This window comes from Alternaria hordeiaustralica, assembly GCF_023758085.1.
Source record: "Alternaria hordeiaustralica strain BMP 2776 chromosome Unknown scaffold_22, whole genome shotgun sequence".
Classification (NCBI taxonomy): Eukaryota; Fungi; Ascomycota; class Dothideomycetes; order Pleosporales; family Pleosporaceae; genus Alternaria; species Alternaria hordeiaustralica.
In genome coordinates, this window is record NW_026056794.1 from 198,372 (window position 1) to 217,347 (window position 18,976).

An 18,976-nucleotide genomic window follows, 5' to 3' on the forward strand; every position below is an offset into this window, starting at 1 on the left:
GATCCACACAGCATCTATGAGGTCTTGACACCTCCACACTATCTTCGACATATTTCCCCCACACACGTCTTCGCAATGGAGACCTACCACGGACACGTTCGCACGCCAAACGATGCCATCATCCTGTTTGAGGCCTGCCGCATCGGCATACTACCGCGGGTACAGCGCCGCCTGTCCGAGAAGGAGCGCCAGCAGATCAAGTCAGGCTCAGTATTTGTATGGGACGAGCGCGAGGCCGGCATGAGGCGGTGGACCGACGGAAAATCATGGAGTGCCAGTCGCGTGTCGGGCAGCTTCCTCACGTACCGAGAGATGGAGGGCAAGCGGGGAGGCAGCGCAGTTCCCACAGCCCCAGTAGCGAAGAGGGCGAGCGGAAAGTCGCCAGACGGCACAGGCTCAGGTGAATCGGACGGCGAGGGACCAGACGGCTACCGGTACAAGCCGGATGGTCTCATGAAGCAGTCCTTCAGCATCACCACCCAGAGCGGACAGCACCTCCACCTCATCAGCTACTACTCGCGATCGAATTCCAACAACCTCCCACAACCAACCAACGATGCGCAACTGCGGCACATCCGCCCGCCAAAGAACATGTACCCGGAGTCGGCGGTGAACGAGACCCAGACTGTGCCTGCCGTCACTCGCGGGCCCATGCCTGGCTCACCATACAACGCACCCGGACACAGCATGGCACCTTCCTCGCCGTATACCCGTGGTGGCCCTGTCGCACCCATGTACGCGATACCAATGTATCCTCCCACACCACCCAACGGTACACCTCCCATGTACTACTCGCACCAGCCTTACTTCTACCCGGGCGTCGTCTACGCGCAGCCTCCATACCACCCACAACACGTTTTCGACCGCCCGCCAATGGCCCACCCTCACGCTCCTCAAGGCCACCATCCCATGCTGATGCAACACCCCGCTTACGCAGCGCATGCCGCACACGCTGCTCAACAATATATGGCGACACCACCACTTCGCACACCATCGACAGCTGAGCAAGCTCAACAGCAACACCTTCAACGTGCCAGTGCTCCTGCGCCTCCCCCGGGACCAACACCATCAATTCCCGAGCAAGGTCCGCAACTTCCAGCTATCAACGGCACGGCCGCCGCAGCAGGTGCGAACAAGCCACCGACACCAGAGCCTTCCGACAAGTCCGAGTCCCGGGCATCCGAGTCAAATAGCACCGCCGCAGCCGCAGCATCGAGACCGCTTCCTACACTGGGGTCGCTGCTCAACGGTGAAACCCAAGATAAGGACAACCAGAACAACAGCCGTTCTGGTAGCCGTAGTCCTAACACTGCAACGAGGTTCCCCCGAGACTTGGCACCGGAGAGACTTGCTAAAAACAGCACCGCTGCCGATAGCAGCGCGTTGAACAAGCTCAACAGCGTGTTCGTGCGATCATAGCGACATCGCGACTAGTGTCTTATTCTTCTGCCGCTGCCAAGTGGCTTCTTGATCTTCTTCTTCCACATCTACATCTGTACTCCCCACTTTTCTTTCTGAGTACGGGTGGTCGTCTTCAGCATTTACGAACGGCATATGGGCGGCGTTCGGGTATCACGGCTACATGGCCAAATCATGATAAGCCTGGGGGCTGGGGAGATGCGCGGTTCATAGCATCGGCCGATAATCGGGCCTGGAGTTACATGGTGTACTTTTTCACAACTTTGTTGATACAACGAAGTGTTATGCGTGACACGCTAGCTATGATGTTTGTCGCTGCTGCAATACAAAATTTCATACCGCCATCGCATGCAAATCTTTTCGAATATGATCGCTCCGTGACTGTCCTGACGTTCACTTTAGAGTTTTAACGTTGCTTTATGCTTAACGTGTCTAATCGCGACTAGCGATAAGCTTTCAGCACTGACATCATCACCATCACGCACCTGTCTCCCTATCAACTCCCACACCGTCCAGCAGACAAGCCAAGCCCGCTATCATCACCAAGCCGACTTCTTGCGACTCTTGCGATACCTTGTCTGACGCCTCCGCTGAGCTTCCACTGCTTCTCTCCCAGCAATTACCCAATCACCCCCATTTTAACGGAACTAGCCACCCATCGCAGCTTCCTGTTGCGGAAGGTACGCTTGTCTATCACGTAGTGTCAGACCCTATCTCGAGTAGTTCCGCGGATCAACACAAGAGATACCCCGCAGTGGTACGGCAACTTGCGGGCGTGAGCGTATCGCGTGTAGGGAGATGCAGGGGTGGCTTATCAACTATGAATGGGCGGACGTCAATGGCGCGTTGGGGAGGTCGGTTATCGTTTACGGAGGTTTGTGCGTCGACGTTGACGTCGCGTCGGCTTTTGGGGTGGGTTTATAGGATCGTTTGTGACTACGGCTTTTGCGACTGAGTGTTGCGCATCTTTGTTCTCTAGTTGAGTCGACTATTTGAAGCGATCGAGCGCTCTCGTGATATCACGTCATGGCGTCAGCGACCGACCACCCACCTACTTCACCGCATCCCGCGCCCATGGATGTCGAGAAAGAACCGATTGTCGAAGACAACGGCAAAGGCCTCAAGAAAGTTCTCGACGAGAAACTCTTGAAGCATTCACACGATGCCGATGCGGCGATGAAGGCGTTTGAGGGCATGGAGGGTCAGGTTGTGGAGTTGACGGAAGAGAAGAGCAAAGCGCTGCTGAGGAAGATTGATATGCATATGATGCCCGTACGTTCATTTTTCCCTGTTCTGAAAATTATCGATTCGTTCGTTGGCATGACTAGAAGCGAGCTAACGATGTTTACAGATCATGTGCATAGTTTACGGGCTCAACTACCTCGACAAGACCACATTGAGTTACGCAAGTATCATGGGTCTGAAACTCCCTCCTTCGGACAACATACTAGAATCTGGTATCGGTCTCGTTGGAGACCAGTACTCGTGGCTGGGTAGTATGTTCTACTTTGGATATATCGCTTGGGAGTATCCTACCACGCGTCTACTGCAAGTCTTGCCTTTGGGAAAATACTGTACGTCTCCTTCCACTTCATGCTTTGGCTTTCCAGCGTGTTGCGATAGGGCTAACATATCCAAGCGGCCTTTAACATCATCATGTGGGGCCTGGTCCTGTCCTGTTTCGCAGCCGTAGAAAACTACGCGGGAGCAATCGCCATCCGCTTCTTCCTCGGCGTCTTCGAAGCAGCCGTAACCCCCGGTTTCGCCCTCTTCACCTCACAGTGGTACACCAAGAAAGAGCAAGGTTCACGCACAGCCATCTGGTTCAGTTTCAACGGCTTTGCGCAGATCTTCGGCGGCTGCGTTGCGTATGGCATTGCTGTGGGATGTCGCAAGTACGGAACTATCATGGAGCCTTGGAAGATTGTTTTCTTGGTTACGGGACTGCTTACTACGTGTCTTGGTATCGCGTTTCTGTGGATAGTGCCGGATAACCAGTTGAACTGTAGGTGGTTGAGTAAGGAGGATCGGGTTTTGGCGATTGAGCGTATTAGGATTAACGCGCAGGGTGTGGGTAACAAGCACTTCAAGTGGTATCAGTTGAAGGAGGCGTTGGTCGATCCGTTGAGCTGGGCATTCTTCTTCTACGCGCTCATCGCTGATATTCCCAATGGTAAGCCAACATCCACAAGCCGGACCAGAACAACTGCTGACACCCCACCAAGGCGGCATCTCAAACTTCTTCTCTCAACTCATCGTCGGCTTCGGGTACACGCCAGAAGAGTCGCTCCTCTACGGCACCCCAGGCGGCGCCGTCGAAGTCGTCTTCCTCATTGCCTGCGGCTGGGCAGGCGACAAATACGGCTACCGCCTCCTCATATCCATGATCGGTCTTACCACTGCCATGGTCGGCATGATCCTCATCGTTGCACTACCTCTGACCAACAACTCCGGTCGCCTCGCTGGCTACTATCTCACCCAAGCCAGCCCCACCCCATTCGTCGCCTTGCTAAGTCTAATCTCGAGTAATGTAGCGGGCTATACGAAGAAAACGACTGTGGCGGCTATGTACTTGATTGGGTATTGTGCTGGGAATATTATCGGTATGTGCTACCTCTGTGCTTGAGACGAATCCGGCTAATATGATGGAATATAGGCCCCCAAACTTTCCGCCAGCAAGACGCGCCTCGTTACGTCTCCGCCGAGATCACGATCATCGTCTGTTATGGCGTTTGCTTGGGTATCATAGCATTCATCCACTTCTACTGCGTCAGGCAGAATAAGAAGAAGGCGCTGATTCGTGCTGACCCTGGATACGTCAAACTTGAGAACCAAGAGTAAGTCTGATCGCTCAGATGCATTATCAATGTGTACATGCGCTAATATTGAGTGCAGATGGCTCGATCTTACCGACAGAGAAAACCCAGAGTTCATTTACACATTGTAGGAAGTGTCTTGGAACGCACGAGATGAATGTGAAGCGGAACCGTTATAGATGATAGAAGTATCTAACTCCATTATACCGCTGATGAAATCGAAATCGCATTCCCATTCGTGAAGATCAACACATGCCTCCGTTGTGGCAAGTCAGCTAGCCCGAAAAGAAATCGACAATGCCAACGCGTCATGCTGCAACACCACACCTCACGGCTGCTGTGCAGGCTTCACTTTGACCATCATAGGCCCTTTATCCCAAAGCGCAAAAACCTTCTGGTCCATCCAATCCCTCTCTTTGTCCACGAGTTCCAGATCATAAGTGAAAAGCACCTTGGTGAGAATGAGGCGCGTTTCCGCATGTGCAAGACTAGAGACGGTGATGTCAGTCCGACGTCCGTAGAAACAAGAAGTGGCAAGTAGAGAGGGTGCAACATACGTCTTCCCAATACAATTCCTCGGCCCAAAGCTAAATGGCTGATGGCTCGCCCTCTTATCATCCGCGTACCGCTCATCTCCCAACCACCTCTCCGGCACAAATGCATCCGGATCCCGCCAGTTACGCTCAGAATGGCCCATGGCATGCATCGACACATATACCGACGCCCCGCCAGGGACGTAGTAGCCTGACACCCGATCACCACCCGCCGGCACCACACGAGCAAGGCCTGTAGCAGCAGGCGGGTAGTACCTCAGCGCTTCCTGGAAGACAGCAATGAGGTAATCCAATTTATTGACTTCGTCAACGGTAATTTGGTCCGCAGAGGAGAAGCGCGACCGGATCTCTGTAACGAGTTTCCTGTACGGCTGTGGGTTGCGGAGGAGGAGGTACGTCGCACCCGCCAGAGCCGTAGCGCTCGTCTCGCTGCCTGCGATGAGGAACGAAACAGCATTACTATCCATTTCCGCGCGGGTGAGACGTGTGCTTTCTTTCTCTTGGTTCTTGATTATGTGCGTGAAGAAATCGGGGCGTGTGTCCTCTCCGCTTTGGATCTTCTCGAGTCGCTTGCTGACCATGTCGTGTGCGCGTTTCGCGAATTCGTAGCGTGCGCGCATGGGGCCTGTGTTGTCGGTGAAGAGACTGCGGATGAGGTCGAGGTAGCGGAATGTGAAGTGCTTGCCTCGTGAGACGTGGAGGGCGATGGCTTGGAGGCTGCGGAGGGTGATGGAGATCCAGAGGTGTTCTTTGGAGTCGCGGAGGCAGTAGAGGGGTTCGCCGAATGTGAGGTCGGATATGATGTCAAAGGTCGTGAAGTCTGTCATATATGGTCAGTCTGAGTTCTGAAGAAGAGAGCGCTACTTGGATCACGCACTGTACCATGTCCTGATATCGACATCCGTGTCCTCGGCAGCGTGTTCGCCCAGGCGTTGTACCAGAAGATCAACATAAGACTGTATGAGACTTTCCTGTCCTCGTAGAGCCTTGTCGCTGAAAGCGTGCGATAAGCTACGTCGCATCCGCGGATGCCCCTCTTCGTCTGCTATGAGAAGTGACAAGACGCCATTGACAGGCCGGGGGCTATCTTGTCATCAGCGTTTTCTCGCTCATAGCTTCAAATGAAATTAACCTACAACCACTTCAGGTCCTTGACAAAGTTTCTGCTTCTATCCGTTTTGTGGCCGTAGATATCCTGCCACGCAGTCTCTCCTGAGATGAAACTGACTTCATTCGGTTCTAGACGCACTGCATCGCCGTATTTTTCGTGGCATTCTTTGATCCATTTGACCACACTACCATCGCGTATGTGTAGCGCGAAACATAGACCGGTGGCGCGTGCGAAGAGGGGACCAGGGATGTGCCTGAGAGGATGGAAAAAGATGTTGTATACTACTGTGCAGGTACCGTAGATAATGGCCTATTCGGAGTCAGTGAAGCTTTATAGGTGAGTCGCATCAATGTGGTAGTCAGGGGGTTAGGTAGTCTCCTCATGTCACGATCGTGAGACGGATGTCAGATGCCAGGGCAAGGGTGATGGCAACCTCAGGAACGTGAGGTGTGTACTCACTGACGCTAAAACCACTTCGAACGCATTGAAAATCCCTTTCAAGCTAAACAGCGTAAGTCCAGTCGTTGAGATACTCGTCAAAACCGTCATGGTTGGACTTGGGCGATACTGTCTTGAATGAAGATACTCCCCGCGTTATGTATCTGGTAGGCGGGGTTTGACTTGAAGATCTCATGGAGCAACGCATCATCTGCCGGGTTAATCATAAAGACCGTAGAACGACCGCCTAATACCCTTGGGCTAGTTATCAACAAAGTTCACGACATGGTTTTGTTCATCGAACGTCCGTGCGCGAGAGTCGTTGATCCTCAGGCTGGTGCTGGCATAAGCAGGCTAGCGCGAATCGATATCTGATCATCACCTTTAAACTCGATGCACCCCTCTAACAGCTCGTAAGAATCGGCCAGACTGTAATTTACACCCCGCCTGCCCCACCTCTTCGGCCCATAAGCCTTATACCCCGAACGTCGTTCTTGTATCGTTCCCGTCGCGGTGCGTGGGATGCCCACCGTGCTAGTAACCCCGATGCAAGACGATTGTATTGGGGGTTCGATGTGCATGTTGTGACATGTGATGCTGACCGATGAGCGATATACATCAATCCGGGGGTCTAGATGAAACGTCCACGGCCAAGAATGCAGGCTTCGAATGTACCCCGCTCCCAACAGCGGTCTTATGGGGGTACATAGTCGAATAGGATAGATCCGCTGCCAATCGAAGCTGCTGTTGAGCTGGGTACGAGCAGCAATCAAGATTCGGCATGTCGGAGCACTGCTCGAAGCGCATGTTCGATCGCTCTTGTATGCTTATCGCCATGAGTGGACGCGTAATCGGATCAAACTCCAGTCTGCACAAGTCTTTCGAGGTGACGTCGGCAGGTACTGCTCAGTGAGGAAACTTGGAAGCGATAGTGTTCGGTACTTGGTGCTACTTGGCAGCGAGAACCTATCGCACGAGCGGTTAGCAGTACGAAAGAAGCGTGCCATGTTCATAGGGCCTCGATAAGCATCGTCTCTTCATTATCCTGCCTAGAAGTACTGCATATGGATGCACCGAATGTGTCGCCGCAAGCGTCAATCATCGTTGCCGTATCGATATGTAGGCCTCATGACGCCTGTCCGTGTAATCTTCCCATCATCCTCGCGACGGCCGATGCCAATAACGCGATATCGACCGCGCATGCCCAAAGGAAAAAGGTATCGTAGAAAAGAAAGGTCCGTTCGCACTCGTCTCATGTATCGCCTTGTGACTACCTCGTAGGTCTTCGCGCAGCTGGGGATCCCCTATCATGTAGTCAGCAATGATGCCCTATAATCCTTCATGACGACCTACCCTTCATGCGCAGTATTCCATGTCTTGACGAAGGCACGTTGCGTCTTATCCGCATAGTCTTCTGCATTGACTTCCTTGACTCCGACCTTAGCGCCATCTTTGGTGAAGACAACGTTCTTCTTCTCCATCTTCTTGACACCGCGCTCGGCGAGCTCGTTGGAGTAGAGGAAGATCTGTAGTGGCGCATGGCTTAGCATTCCGTGCGCGCGCATTTTCGGGGAGATAAATTACCTGATAACCGACCCATCCTACGCCTCCGACCACCGCGAAGAGAACGAAGAGCGGGATGAGGTTCAATGCGCCCATGGTTGTGGTGGTGATGACGTAGCGAGGCTGGTGTTGCGCTGAGGGTCGTGTGGCGGGGTAAACCTTGCGAGAGGCGAGTGCGTCTGTGAATGAGGCTGGTGATGGAGGGATACAGATAGACTTCAAGGGAGAAATCTTCCAAGTTTGTGCAAATTGTTGAAGGGCTAGGGGCCCACAGTCGCTATAGATGCCGTGGCTGTGGCTGAGCAGATGAAACCCCGAACACGAATTGAAGGGTCAGCCTTGGCACGGAAACGGGCCGCGTTGATCGCCGCGGATGATGCCTCGATCAAAAGTCGGACATGTGAGCGGCCAGGAACATCTTTTTGATTCTGGCATGATGGGTGCTGGTGATGTCTTCTTATCATGAGGTCTTCGCTTAGGACGCCTGACGATTGACATGTTGCATGTCTCCACTGATCATCCGCGTCGAACGCGTGGGTCACATGAACACTTACTAGATACGGATGATGATCCATGGAACAAAACATTCGGCTCATATTAGATCCTCCGCAAAGTCCCATTTACTGTTATCTTAGAACCTAGGTATAATACAGGTGCGATGCTACCGACCACGAACTGGAATGTTTTCTTTCCTCCACATATTCTTACAGATCCCTTGCCCCATCCTGGCCTTCGTCAAGGGAACATGGGGCCACATGTCAGAACATGTCTCCTCGCTAATACCAGCACCTGAGCACTACTCAGCCCAAACTTCGTGCCAATAATGGACAGTCGACCGAGCAGCCAGTCGCGTTGCTCTTGTGGTACGGTTTCGGCGTTTGCTGCGACGTATAGTGGCCACACCAGCGAGTATCCGCCGAATGCCTCCGCAGCTGCAAAAGAGTTAGCGCCATGCTTCACATCATGTTAGTAGGACTTCAACATACCATTTTGCTCTTGACCCATTTCCTTCGCCACGGGTTGCAACTCGTAGTTCATGTGAAATGGCACACATGCACTAATCTCGTCCACCATCATCTGAATGACAAACACGCTCCTACTCCACGTCTCATCGCCATCTGCATAGTTGCCACCGATGCTGAGCCATGTCACACATGCCATGATGACTCTTCGACAGAATATCCGACAAACGCGGTAGTCGTTCATTATACTCGCCAACGATACGTCATGATATACATGTTGCTCGCCTGGCCATCTTTCGGCCAGCGCGATCTCCTCGGGTGCGATTGGATCGCTGGAGACGCCGATGATCCGATGTTTCCATTCTGGAGGCAGGGTACGGTACCACTCTTCGAGGTTTCCGTCGACCATTTGCGCAAGGTCGAGGATTTGCTTCGCTTCTGATTCGTAGGCGGGGTCGTATGGTGTGGTAGTGAGGATATTTGCACGGGCGCGGAGGTTTGGAAGGTCGATACAGATGAGTGTCAGCCGATTGGCAGCGTTTTCTTCTGAAATGTCGCCGTTGCCGACCCAACCTCCGATACCAGGAAAAGAGTCGATGGGTTTCGAGCGTTGAACGCAGCTTGTAATCTGTTCTTCGTTAAATTATGGTATGCAAAAGATGTGTTATTGGTATTTACCATCATTGTTCGCACGGCGCGGAACATTGCATGTGACATTGGATCGTTGAACTGTTCGATTCCTCTTAGTTTCGTTAATGCCACAGCACCGTCGACATGATTTCCCCATGCTGTGATAGTGTCGTCTGTACTCATTATGGTCTGATGTCTGTTAGCCCAACATATGCATCTGGGGATAGACAACCAGGCTTTTGGAGGCCTGGAAGAGATGGCTCGACCACTTACTTCATATAATGAAAACATGAGAACAGCCAGTACCGTCTCATCGCTCTTCGCCATCGCGGGATCTTTCAGATCGTCGTTCAGTTTCTTGATAGCCTTGCCGTAGGTGGTTACCGCTTCACGGAGGAGCTGTTGTCGGCCAGGATACTGACCGCATGTTGCCATCGCAACAGCAGTAGTAGCCAAATGGAGGACCGAAGATGGGCGGGCACGATTGTAGAGTGGCACCAGATATTCTAGGTATCCTCGTGTGCTTTCGGCCTGTTGTGGCAGGGTGATGAAGTTCTTGAAGAAGAACGGCACGGCCTCGCATTCTGGCGCGAGTGTTATGGTTGGCGGTACTGCGTTTTCCAGATTCCACACGAACGCTTCGAAGTCGAAAGACTGGTCTAGAGACAGTGGTGGTGTTGTATAGTTGGACAGAGCAAGTATTTGTTGTGATGGGCTCAAGTCTGAGGGTATTCTTGATCGAGAAGTGATTATTTGAAAGGCTTTCTCCCCCGGTACTGCATTCTCTCCTGGTGATACATCCAACGTCGAAGAAGGTGACCTATTCGTGTTAGCGCGTACAAATTGCAATGTGGGTCTTCGGCTTGCGACAATCACATGCGAACGCCTTCAGAACGCATACCGCCGGCGAGGGTACCCATTTGCTCGGCAAAGCTTATCGGCATCCCCGGGCACAAAGCGGATCGACATGAGCAGAATGGTGTAGTACATACAGATGCGGAGAAGTGCTGGAGCTTGACGCACCGTTGGTATTGCTCGACGCGGTTGTTCCGGAAGACTTCCTCGCCTTCTTGGCCATAGCTTTGTTTTCATCTCGAAAGACCAGGTCGAAATCATCAGGATAGCCGGGACATACTCGGGCGGACTTTTTGCAGTTGCCACATGTTGGTCGTTTCTCGTCGCACTATGCACAGTCAGTAGGCGAGCCAAAACGCGGCCTCAAGCAGGCGCATCCGAATACGCTCGGAGGCGAGATCGCTAGTCAAGGGAATAGAGTAATTGTCGCGAGGTAATACATACCTTTATTCGGCGGCTTTTACACATCCCACACCCCCGGCTCGGCTTTCCGGTGTAGACCATCGTGATACGGTATTCTAAGGAATGGAAGAATAGAAGAAGGCGACAGGGACAAGACTCAGGCACCAAAGACAACAATTGCCTTCCAGATTCGGGCCTTCGGTTCTGACTATAAAGATGCCGTAGGTAAACAACGATATTCCTAATCGGATTTCAGGCAACTCCGCCTCTGAAGCCTACGACTACGATCAAGCCTATATTACCAAATGATTCAAGCGACAAGCTTCAGCTCGCCTATATCTGACAAGCTCTGTAGATGAGCGCAAGGCCGACTCCCATGCACCGAGGTACGCGACGATAAGCTCAGGAAATTGACGTCGACGTAGGTTGGACAAGGCGTTCGGCCGGCAGTGCGAAGACTCGCTAGGGAAAGAATTCGCGATCGGACCACCAAGCTTGTAAGCAGCGTATTTGCATGGACCTATCAGAAGAGCAAGAAGGCGATGACAGGGCTGCAAACTTCATTCTGAAACCGGACGAGGGATAGCATGGCAGTCCGAGTCGATTGGTCTGCCGCACCGAGATGCCCACCGCAGGAAGCAGCCGTTGTGGTGGTTGATTTTTCTCGCAAGCACCACCAGATTGGGCTTAGCGCTGCGCCCAAAACAGTGGCGCAGCATGCTTTCGTCCCCTTTCTGATATCACCAGGAACGCGACAAGACGTGACAAACACAACTTGAGGCGTTTCCAAACGTTGCTGCCTGGTGTCTTTTCTGCAGGTACCTCAGGCACTGACGCAACCGCTTACGTATGTCGCGTTTTGCGCTTCTTTGGGATCGTATGCGCACTATGGGAATCGCCGGCTCGTCCGAATTGGCCGTTTAAGCCGACTGTCAGCTATTGCGCTATTTGCGCAACGTGTCCTCTTTTTCAGAACGCGATAGGAGATGGATTTCGATGACGGTATGATGTAAAGAGACCGATGAGCGATGGAGGACGAGAATGCATAGCGAGGTTGAAGTACGCCTCCAGATCTTGGGTATCAGAGTGGTGTCCAGCGATTATCTCGAACACCAGTCGCAGACGCGCCCAGCGAAGCGGGAGTCATCTTGGCTGGCAGGCGTTGGCAGGATGGTATTCTGCGAAAGCGCATACAGAACGTGCAAGAAGGTTGTTCATTCGACGTACGCCAAGCCAATGGAACCTGGTCAATAACGTGGCCTCGTTGCTCTGTCAAAGTCCAACCACCCACACGAACTTCCGCTCAGCAACCGTCACCATTATCATACAGCATGCTTCAGGAAAGAAAAACAATAGAATGTAACAAATCAAGAAAGGCTGAAAGCCTAAGAAAAGAAGATGGAGAACGGAATGTCCGGACGCAAAGGTTTTGATGGTGCTCGTCCCGTTCCAGAGTCCATCGAACTCTCAGCAAGAATGCGCTACTACCAGTGTTGCGACACTCTAGCAGATTTGGGCCAAGAATAAGTATCACCGGTAAAGCGGGACCCGAGTGAACGCGTTGGGCGACCATAATGCGCGCTTGAGCACTTCCCTAGGCCCGCATCCTCCTGCTTCGTGGGCCAGCCACGCCCTGACCCGGAATCTGGTATGCTTGACAGAAGGCATGAAATATACGACCGCTTTCCCAAAACGCCTACTATCGACCAGGGTATCCCATCTCGACTGGAGACTTAGGCTCTTGAGAGGGTAGTTCGTGAGGTTGATAATGACCCTGGAGCTCAGAGACTTGATATTCGTATTGTTGAGGGTATTGATATGTTTCCATCGGTTTGGGTTCGCTTTCGGCCACCGGAACGGAGGCGTTAGGTGTGTTTGCTCGCTTTCCATTCCTTCGGCGAAGCAACAGCACGGCAAAGATGAGCGCCGCAGTACCGATCACACCGAGTGTAACACCCAAGCCAATACCGATCTTCTCGCCTGTTGACATTCCGCCGTCTTTGGCAGGGCCGTTCGAACCGGACGAAGTTGGTGACGGGGCGCTTGTCGACATAGCTGGCGATGCGGATGTGAAGGACGAGCTTGCGAAGCTTGTAGAACCACCGGAAGGGCTTGGTGTAGAGGTCGGAGGTGCACGAGCGACGTTGAAGCCCACTACTGCGATAGCTCCGACACTTGAATATCGCGCTGCCGTCGTTGTCTCAATAGTCCAGTCGTTGGACGAGCCATAAGGTGTAGATGCATATGTCAAGACCATACCCTTGGAGACGGTTGAGACGCAATCACCGTTGACGGGGCCGCTTGTGTGGAACGGGTTGGTGTAGCCTCTATGAGCGAGTGAGTTCAAGGCCGAAAGGATGAGCATGGCTAACTTACGAGGGACAGCACATTATCTGGGTTGTGGAGGTATCCGTAACGTAGGTCATGACGGTCGTCCACAGATTCGGGCATATTAGGGGCTGAATGCTCAGCGCTGTATGCTCTTCACCACCGACACCCAGTCGCGCCTGTTCCCACCACGTTGTCACTGCGGAAGGTACGCAGTCGACATCCTCATCGATGTCGAGACCGTAGCCTGGATCAAACGCTACCAGACTGGGTCCGTTGAGCCGGAAGATGGATTCGCAGCCAGACGATGGCGTGAAGGTACTTGTGAGCGGAATCCATGAGGTTACTTCACCAGCGTGAGTCACAGGCGTAGCTGGCATCAAAGAGAGATCTGCCATCGTACAGTAACCTCCGGGGTTGGATTATCTGAGCTGTATGGGTTAAAAGGCCGGTCTCGTCTACGAGACGATGGGTATCACTGACGGAGTCTCACTTCATGGTACCAGGGCAGGGGATCAGGCGCGTCCCCTAAGCGCGTTCACACGCCCGCGCCGCATGGAAAATGGATGTCACTTGTATTGGTTCGCGAACGCTTTGATCATCGAATCGCCTTCTGATTAGCCTGCTGCCATCATCATTCCAGATATGCAGTACGCACGGTTTCAATTCCCGGCGCTAACGTGAGAGTGTGGCGTGGTTGTAATCCTTCTGTCGAACCGAAGGGGGATGCCAACAATGCCTACCTTTGGAAACTCGATTCTACTTCTTCACTACTCATCAAACCTCGACTTCTTAGTATGTCGCGTTCTTCTGTGCGCAATCGCAAACGCGAGGCGAGCCATGCTCGAAAGGCTAATGGCCATACGACATCCTCGCCAATTTCATTTCCCTGGTCGTTTTCCAAAACGCCATACATCACAGCTGCGATTGTCCTCGGAGCCTCTGTCTGCCTTTGGCTTTCAACACAAGCCATCCCTTCGACTCTTACTCGGAAGTGGCTGCCCACCCCGGCTAGCGAGTGGGAAAATCGACGGCAGCAAGTCAAAGATGCTTTTGTCAGTAGCTGGGACGCGTATTCCAAATACGCTTGGGGTGTGTGAGCCCTTTCCCGCCGAAGGAATCTCACGCTTATACATTATGCAGGATGTGATCAGTTCCACCCCATCGCCAAGAAAGGCTCAATGATGAGTCCCAAAGGCTTGGGTTGGATTATCGTTGATAGCCTCGACACGATGATGATCATGAATCTTACATCGCAACTAGCTGATGCAAGGATTTGGTTGCACCGCAGTCTAGATTACGAGCAAGATCAAGATGTTAATACGTTCGAGACCACGATTCGTATGTTGGGCGGTCTCCTCTCTGCGCACTATCTCACGACAGTGCTGCCCGGTGTCTCTTCGCGAAGAGACAGCATCTATCTCACCAAGGCTGTGGATCTAGCCGACAGACTTCTCGGCGCATACGATTCGCCGTCCGGTATACCATACGCAAGCATCCACTTGGCAAGCCGAAGAGGGCTTGTATCACACGCTGATGGTGGAGCTTCATCGACGGCCGAAGCGACAACACTACAGATCGAGATGAAATACCTATCGAACGTTACTGGCAACGAGATATACTGGCGAAAAGCGGAAAAGGTCATGGAGGTTGTCGACAGTGTCAACGTGCACGACGGTCTAGTCCCGATCTTTATCACGCCCCATTCCGGTCAATTTACAACACGAGAGATACGTCTTGGAAGTCGAGGCGACTCGTACTATGGTAAGCTTTCTAATGCATCCAGTTGTTGGTTCCATACTAATTATCGCAGAGTATCTCATCAAGCAGTACCTACAGACTTCCGAGCCGATCTACCTCCAGATGTGGGAGGAGGCTCTGACAGGCATCCAGAAACATCTCATCATTCCTACCAAGCATGCAAAGCTCAGCATCGTCGCTGAATTACCCAACGGAATTGGCGGCTCTCTGTCACCAAAGATGGATCATCTCGTTTGCTTCCTTCCCGGTACCATCGCACTCGGAGCCACAAACGGGCTCACCGAGGCTGAAGCCCGCCGCCTACCCAGCTGGAACACCGAGAAGTCGCAACAGATGGAATTGGCAAGGGCGCTTACAAAGACCTGCTGGGGCATGTACAAAGTGACCGACACCGGTATAGCGCCAGAAATCGTTTGGTTCCGTGCAAGCGACGAGTCGTTGCAGTCTAGGAAAGGGATGCCACGCGCGCCCTTGGAGCGAAGCTCGAACTCGGAAGAGGTCTGGAAAAAAGACTTCAACATCAAACCCCTTGATGCACATAACCTTCAGCGGCCGGAGACTGTCGAGAGTCTGTTCATGATGTGGCGTATTACAAAAGACCCCATTTACCGAGAATGGGGTTGGGAAATCTTCCAAGCCTTCCTAGACTACTCGACCGTGCCGCTAGGAGAGGGGTTCACTTCTCTCAATAACGTGAATGCTATTCCGCCTCCGCGACGAGACAACATGGAGAGCTTTTGGCTGGTACGTGACGCGTTGATGTAGATAGTCTTCGTACTGACATGTTCTGCTAGGCCGAAACGCTCAAGTATCTATACCTGCTCTTCTCACCGGACGACGTTCTTCCCCTCACTCACGTAGTGTTCAACACCGAGGCGCATGTGTTTCCTAGAATGGGCATGGGGAAGTTTAAGACAGGTTGGCAGCGCAATTCTAGGAAGAATGTGTAAGGCCCGTCGACACGAGATGTTGTATTAGGATTGAGGTCATCAACGCCTGGAACAAGCATACTTTGGGGCGTTGGCGCACCAAACGCGTGTTAGTGCATATGGAACTAAGCGCCACTCATTGCGGTATACAAAGTTGAGCTTCATTTGAGTCTTTTGCTACATCTTCCTCTTATCAACCTCTGGCTTCCGCGCCATCACCCAAACAAACTCAGAGTCGTAGTCTGGTTCATCCTCGTTCAAATTGCCATCGCCTGCCTTTACTTTCTCCACCTCTAACAGCTCGAAGCCTACTTGTTCCAGCATGTCGCAATTCTCGTGCAACCCATAACCGCTCCAGAACATCCCAAATCCCATCATCTCGCCATGTATCTCTTCTTCATCAATGCCTGCGAGGTTGAAAGCGAAGAGACCACCAGGCTTCATCCAGCCATAGATCTTCATGAGCACATCCTTCAGCTGGGAGCGAGGTAGGTGGAAGAGTGTGTAGAAGCTGAGTACGCCGTGGAAGCTCTCGGGTTCGAACACGAGTGTGGTCATATTGCCAGCGACGAGCTTTGCACGTGGACACCGAGCCTTAGCCATCTCGATTTGCTTTGCAGAAATGTCGTTGGCTGTCACTCGAGCTCCGTGGTCAACCAGCATGCTCAGTACTGGTACGCCTGGGCCACAGCCGAGTTCTAGAACGCTTGGGGAAGGTGGCAGACTGTCAAGTAGTTTCCTTGTGTACCTTTCGCGTGGTGACCTATCGCTTTCGACCCATTCTAGATACCATTGTGCAATATGGTCGTAGGCGTGTTCGACGATACGTTCGGGTGTTTCAGACATGGCGGCGGATTGTTCAACGAGCAGCTGCTCAGAACGATGGCTGAAGATATGCGTGGTTATTCCCTGTGAGTGATGCTGCAAACGAAGTCAGCTTATCAGTGCGCTGATGCGTGTTGCGATGGGGCAACACTAACTCCGGGCGTAATGTCGAATCAGGTGGTGATAGGAAACACAGGTGACTGTCGAATAGAAGAGCCACAAAGGCACTGAGGTGTTCAACGGAGATACCTTCGATGGTGACGATGTGTTTAATGAGTACCTTACCCAGTATTCTGTCTGTTTGGTGATCTTGGGAATTCCGCACTTGCAGCGGAATACCGCAATCACATGGGAAGTCCGCATTCATATGTCCAACGTATTGTATGTGTTTTCACATGGTGCATTGTGATCAGTGCGAAGTGGACGTCCACCGCCCAGACCGCTTCTCTTTGAAATCAACATATTACTCATTACGTTGATAATGAGAAAGTCGAACATGCCAGAACCGGGAGTCTGCTCGTTGCAAAAACTGTGTTCCATCTCACTACCTCGTACCACGCAGTTATTGGGAACGCAAATAGTGATTATGTTTGTGTCTCCAAGGCGTCAAGCCGCTGACCATCAAAGAACATAGGGATTACTTCTAACCCCAAAGTTCCCCGACTCTGGCCGCACATGCGAAGCATCGGGATTCGCGCTTCTTTGTCTGACACAAATCTGGGGTAGCACATACCATGAGTAGCTCAGCCACGACCCATTGTGATCCTGTCGTACAAAACATAGTGCTTGGAAGCCTTTGAACGATTCGAACGTGCGGAGGCGGCTTACGATACATGTCACTTTTAAGGCCGACCTGGTGCAACTTGATTTGTAAAGCAAGAGGACACACTTTCTCGTTCTGGGTAGCTACTGCGGAGCTATGCAAGCCTTTGGTCGCACTGAGGTATGATCTTCTCACGTGCAAGCAGATAGCGATCTGGCAGGATATACGTGATTCTGTACGAAGAGAGGTAGTATAAAGCAAGGCTAGATCTTCTTTACCTGGAGAAAACCAGCACTAGGCGTCAATCACATAGCTACCGAGTCTCTTCTCACCTTTTTTCTTCAGATACGAACATGAGACTCTCCATCACAGTACGTTGGGTGCAAATCCTACTCCTCCAATTACAAGGCGTCATAGAACACACATGTTGACTTTTGACGTATCAAGCAGGCCTTGCTGTTGATCGGCCTCGCAAGCCCACTCACAGCTTCCCCTACCCTCGACGTCCGCCAAACCGACGCAACCCACAAAATCACCGTCTTCATGATGAACGATTGTCTGAGAAGATTTCCGCCTGATCCTGATGTGTCTACGGTGTTCAAAGAACAGGACGTTAGATACGGACAATGCTACGACGCGGTCGACGCCAACTACTTCCTCAGCGGGTTTCTCAGCGCGGAAAGCGTCGCCTTGGCAGGAAGCTTTCAGCCACCAGCATCAGACAACGTGATCTGCGAGACGAGAATATATTTCCAACCCAATTGCGAGGGAGACCCAGCTTTGACAGACAATTATTCGGGGAAGTGTGTCAATGCGCGTTTGAACGTGCCCGATCAGTTGGCTGATAGGGCCGGGCTGAGTATCAGGGTGGATTGTTGCAAAGGTGCGGCTGATGGGAAGAGTTGTTTGTATGTTCCAGAGTATAAGAAAGGCTGAGGGACGAAGTCGGCAATGTTTAAATCGGAGTTGTGGTGTCGATATAGCGTTGATGAAACGCGGAGAACGGTATTTTAGATGTCTTTTTCTCTGTAATCAGCACACTCATTTATTTGTTTGGTTTGTTTCTTGGTTTCCTCAGGCAAACTGCAAGAAGCCTACACCTTCTCGCAACGCCTTGCGAAAGTCAAACCTAGCCTACCTAGGTATACACACAATGTCAACAATTTGCGGGCGCACCGTGTCGCGCTACATTTACCCAGATAGCCAGTCTTTGTCTATGTACGAGTGCTGAGAAGTGGAGTTAGGTTGCGATATCAAGTTCCGCATGCCCTAGGTACTTCCGACGCCAACGAGCAGCGCAACATCGCTTCGGCGCGGCCGCGACTAACCAATACGCGAGGTCGAAAAAGAAAAGTAGCTTCGGACGACAGCCACCACAACCACAAAACACTCATGTTGATGACAGACAAGTCTGGACTTCGTCATCAGTTCACGATGTGGTTCAGGTCGGCTACTGCACGTACTCTGACGGCACATATGCAGGTCGCACCTCCGCTCCGGTCGCATCGCATGACCGATTCCACGCTATCGGTCCTACCTCGTATAGAAACATTGGAAAATTCCTTCGGTTGCCGGTGCGAATGGTCCCGCATACGCGCAGCGGAGTGATCGATTTGCGGA

The 18,976-nt window shown here is 52.2% G+C and overlaps 7 protein-coding genes across 7 annotated transcripts; 3 read left to right on the forward strand and 4 right to left on the reverse strand.

Annotated features, from left to right (window-relative positions):
• Positions 1 to 75: 75 nt before the first annotated feature.
• J4E84_008531 (uncharacterized protein) lies at positions 76 to 1,419 on the forward strand (the record flags this gene model as incomplete). Its single annotated transcript, XM_049391102.1, has 1 exon — positions 76 to 1,419. The coding sequence occupies one exon, from the start codon at positions 76 to 78 to the stop codon at positions 1,417 to 1,419; it is 1,344 nt and encodes a 447-aa protein (XP_049241134.1).
• A 1,074-nt stretch (positions 1,420 to 2,493) lies between these two features.
• On the forward strand, positions 2,494 to 4,366 carry J4E84_008532 (uncharacterized protein; the record flags this gene model as incomplete). The annotated part of the gene is made up of 6 exons (XM_049391103.1): positions 2,494 to 2,691; positions 2,771 to 2,993; positions 3,059 to 3,592; positions 3,645 to 4,022; positions 4,076 to 4,256; positions 4,315 to 4,366. 6 exons carry the CDS (start codon positions 2,494 to 2,496, stop codon positions 4,364 to 4,366), a joined length of 1,566 nt encoding a protein of 521 aa, XP_049241135.1.
• Positions 4,367 to 4,563: 197 nt separating this feature from the next.
• Positions 4,564 to 7,997, reverse strand: J4E84_008533 (uncharacterized protein; the record flags this gene model as incomplete). The annotated part of the gene is made up of 6 exons (XM_049391104.1): positions 4,564 to 5,609; positions 5,667 to 5,872; positions 5,926 to 6,209; positions 6,360 to 6,402; positions 7,692 to 7,864; positions 7,923 to 7,997. 6 exons carry the CDS (start codon positions 7,995 to 7,997, stop codon positions 4,564 to 4,566), a joined length of 1,827 nt encoding a protein of 608 aa, XP_049241136.1.
• Positions 7,998 to 8,636: 639 nt separating this feature from the next.
• Positions 8,637 to 10,852, reverse strand: J4E84_008534 (uncharacterized protein; the record flags this gene model as incomplete). Its single annotated transcript, XM_049391105.1, has 6 exons — positions 8,637 to 8,833; positions 8,888 to 9,491; positions 9,542 to 9,682; positions 9,767 to 10,313; positions 10,486 to 10,676; positions 10,793 to 10,852. The coding sequence occupies 6 exons, from the start codon at positions 10,850 to 10,852 to the stop codon at positions 8,637 to 8,639; spliced, it is 1,740 nt and encodes a 579-aa protein (XP_049241137.1).
• A 1,597-nt stretch (positions 10,853 to 12,449) lies between these two features.
• Positions 12,450 to 13,476, reverse strand: J4E84_008535 (uncharacterized protein; the record flags this gene model as incomplete). Its single annotated transcript, XM_049391106.1, has 2 exons — positions 12,450 to 13,077; positions 13,127 to 13,476. The coding sequence occupies 2 exons, from the start codon at positions 13,474 to 13,476 to the stop codon at positions 12,450 to 12,452; spliced, it is 978 nt and encodes a 325-aa protein (XP_049241138.1).
• Positions 13,477 to 14,421: 945 nt separating this feature from the next.
• On the forward strand, positions 14,422 to 15,604 carry J4E84_008536 (uncharacterized protein; the record flags this gene model as incomplete). The annotated part of the gene is made up of 2 exons (XM_049391107.1): positions 14,422 to 14,842; positions 14,892 to 15,604. The coding sequence occupies 2 exons, from the start codon at positions 14,422 to 14,424 to the stop codon at positions 15,602 to 15,604; spliced, it is 1,134 nt and encodes a 377-aa protein (XP_049241139.1).
• Positions 15,605 to 15,945: 341 nt separating this feature from the next.
• Positions 15,946 to 16,614, reverse strand: J4E84_008537 (uncharacterized protein; the record flags this gene model as incomplete). Its single annotated transcript, XM_049391108.1, has 1 exon — positions 15,946 to 16,614. One exon carries the CDS (start codon positions 16,612 to 16,614, stop codon positions 15,946 to 15,948), a length of 669 nt encoding a protein of 222 aa, XP_049241140.1.
• Positions 16,615 to 18,976: the final 2,362 nt, after the last annotated feature.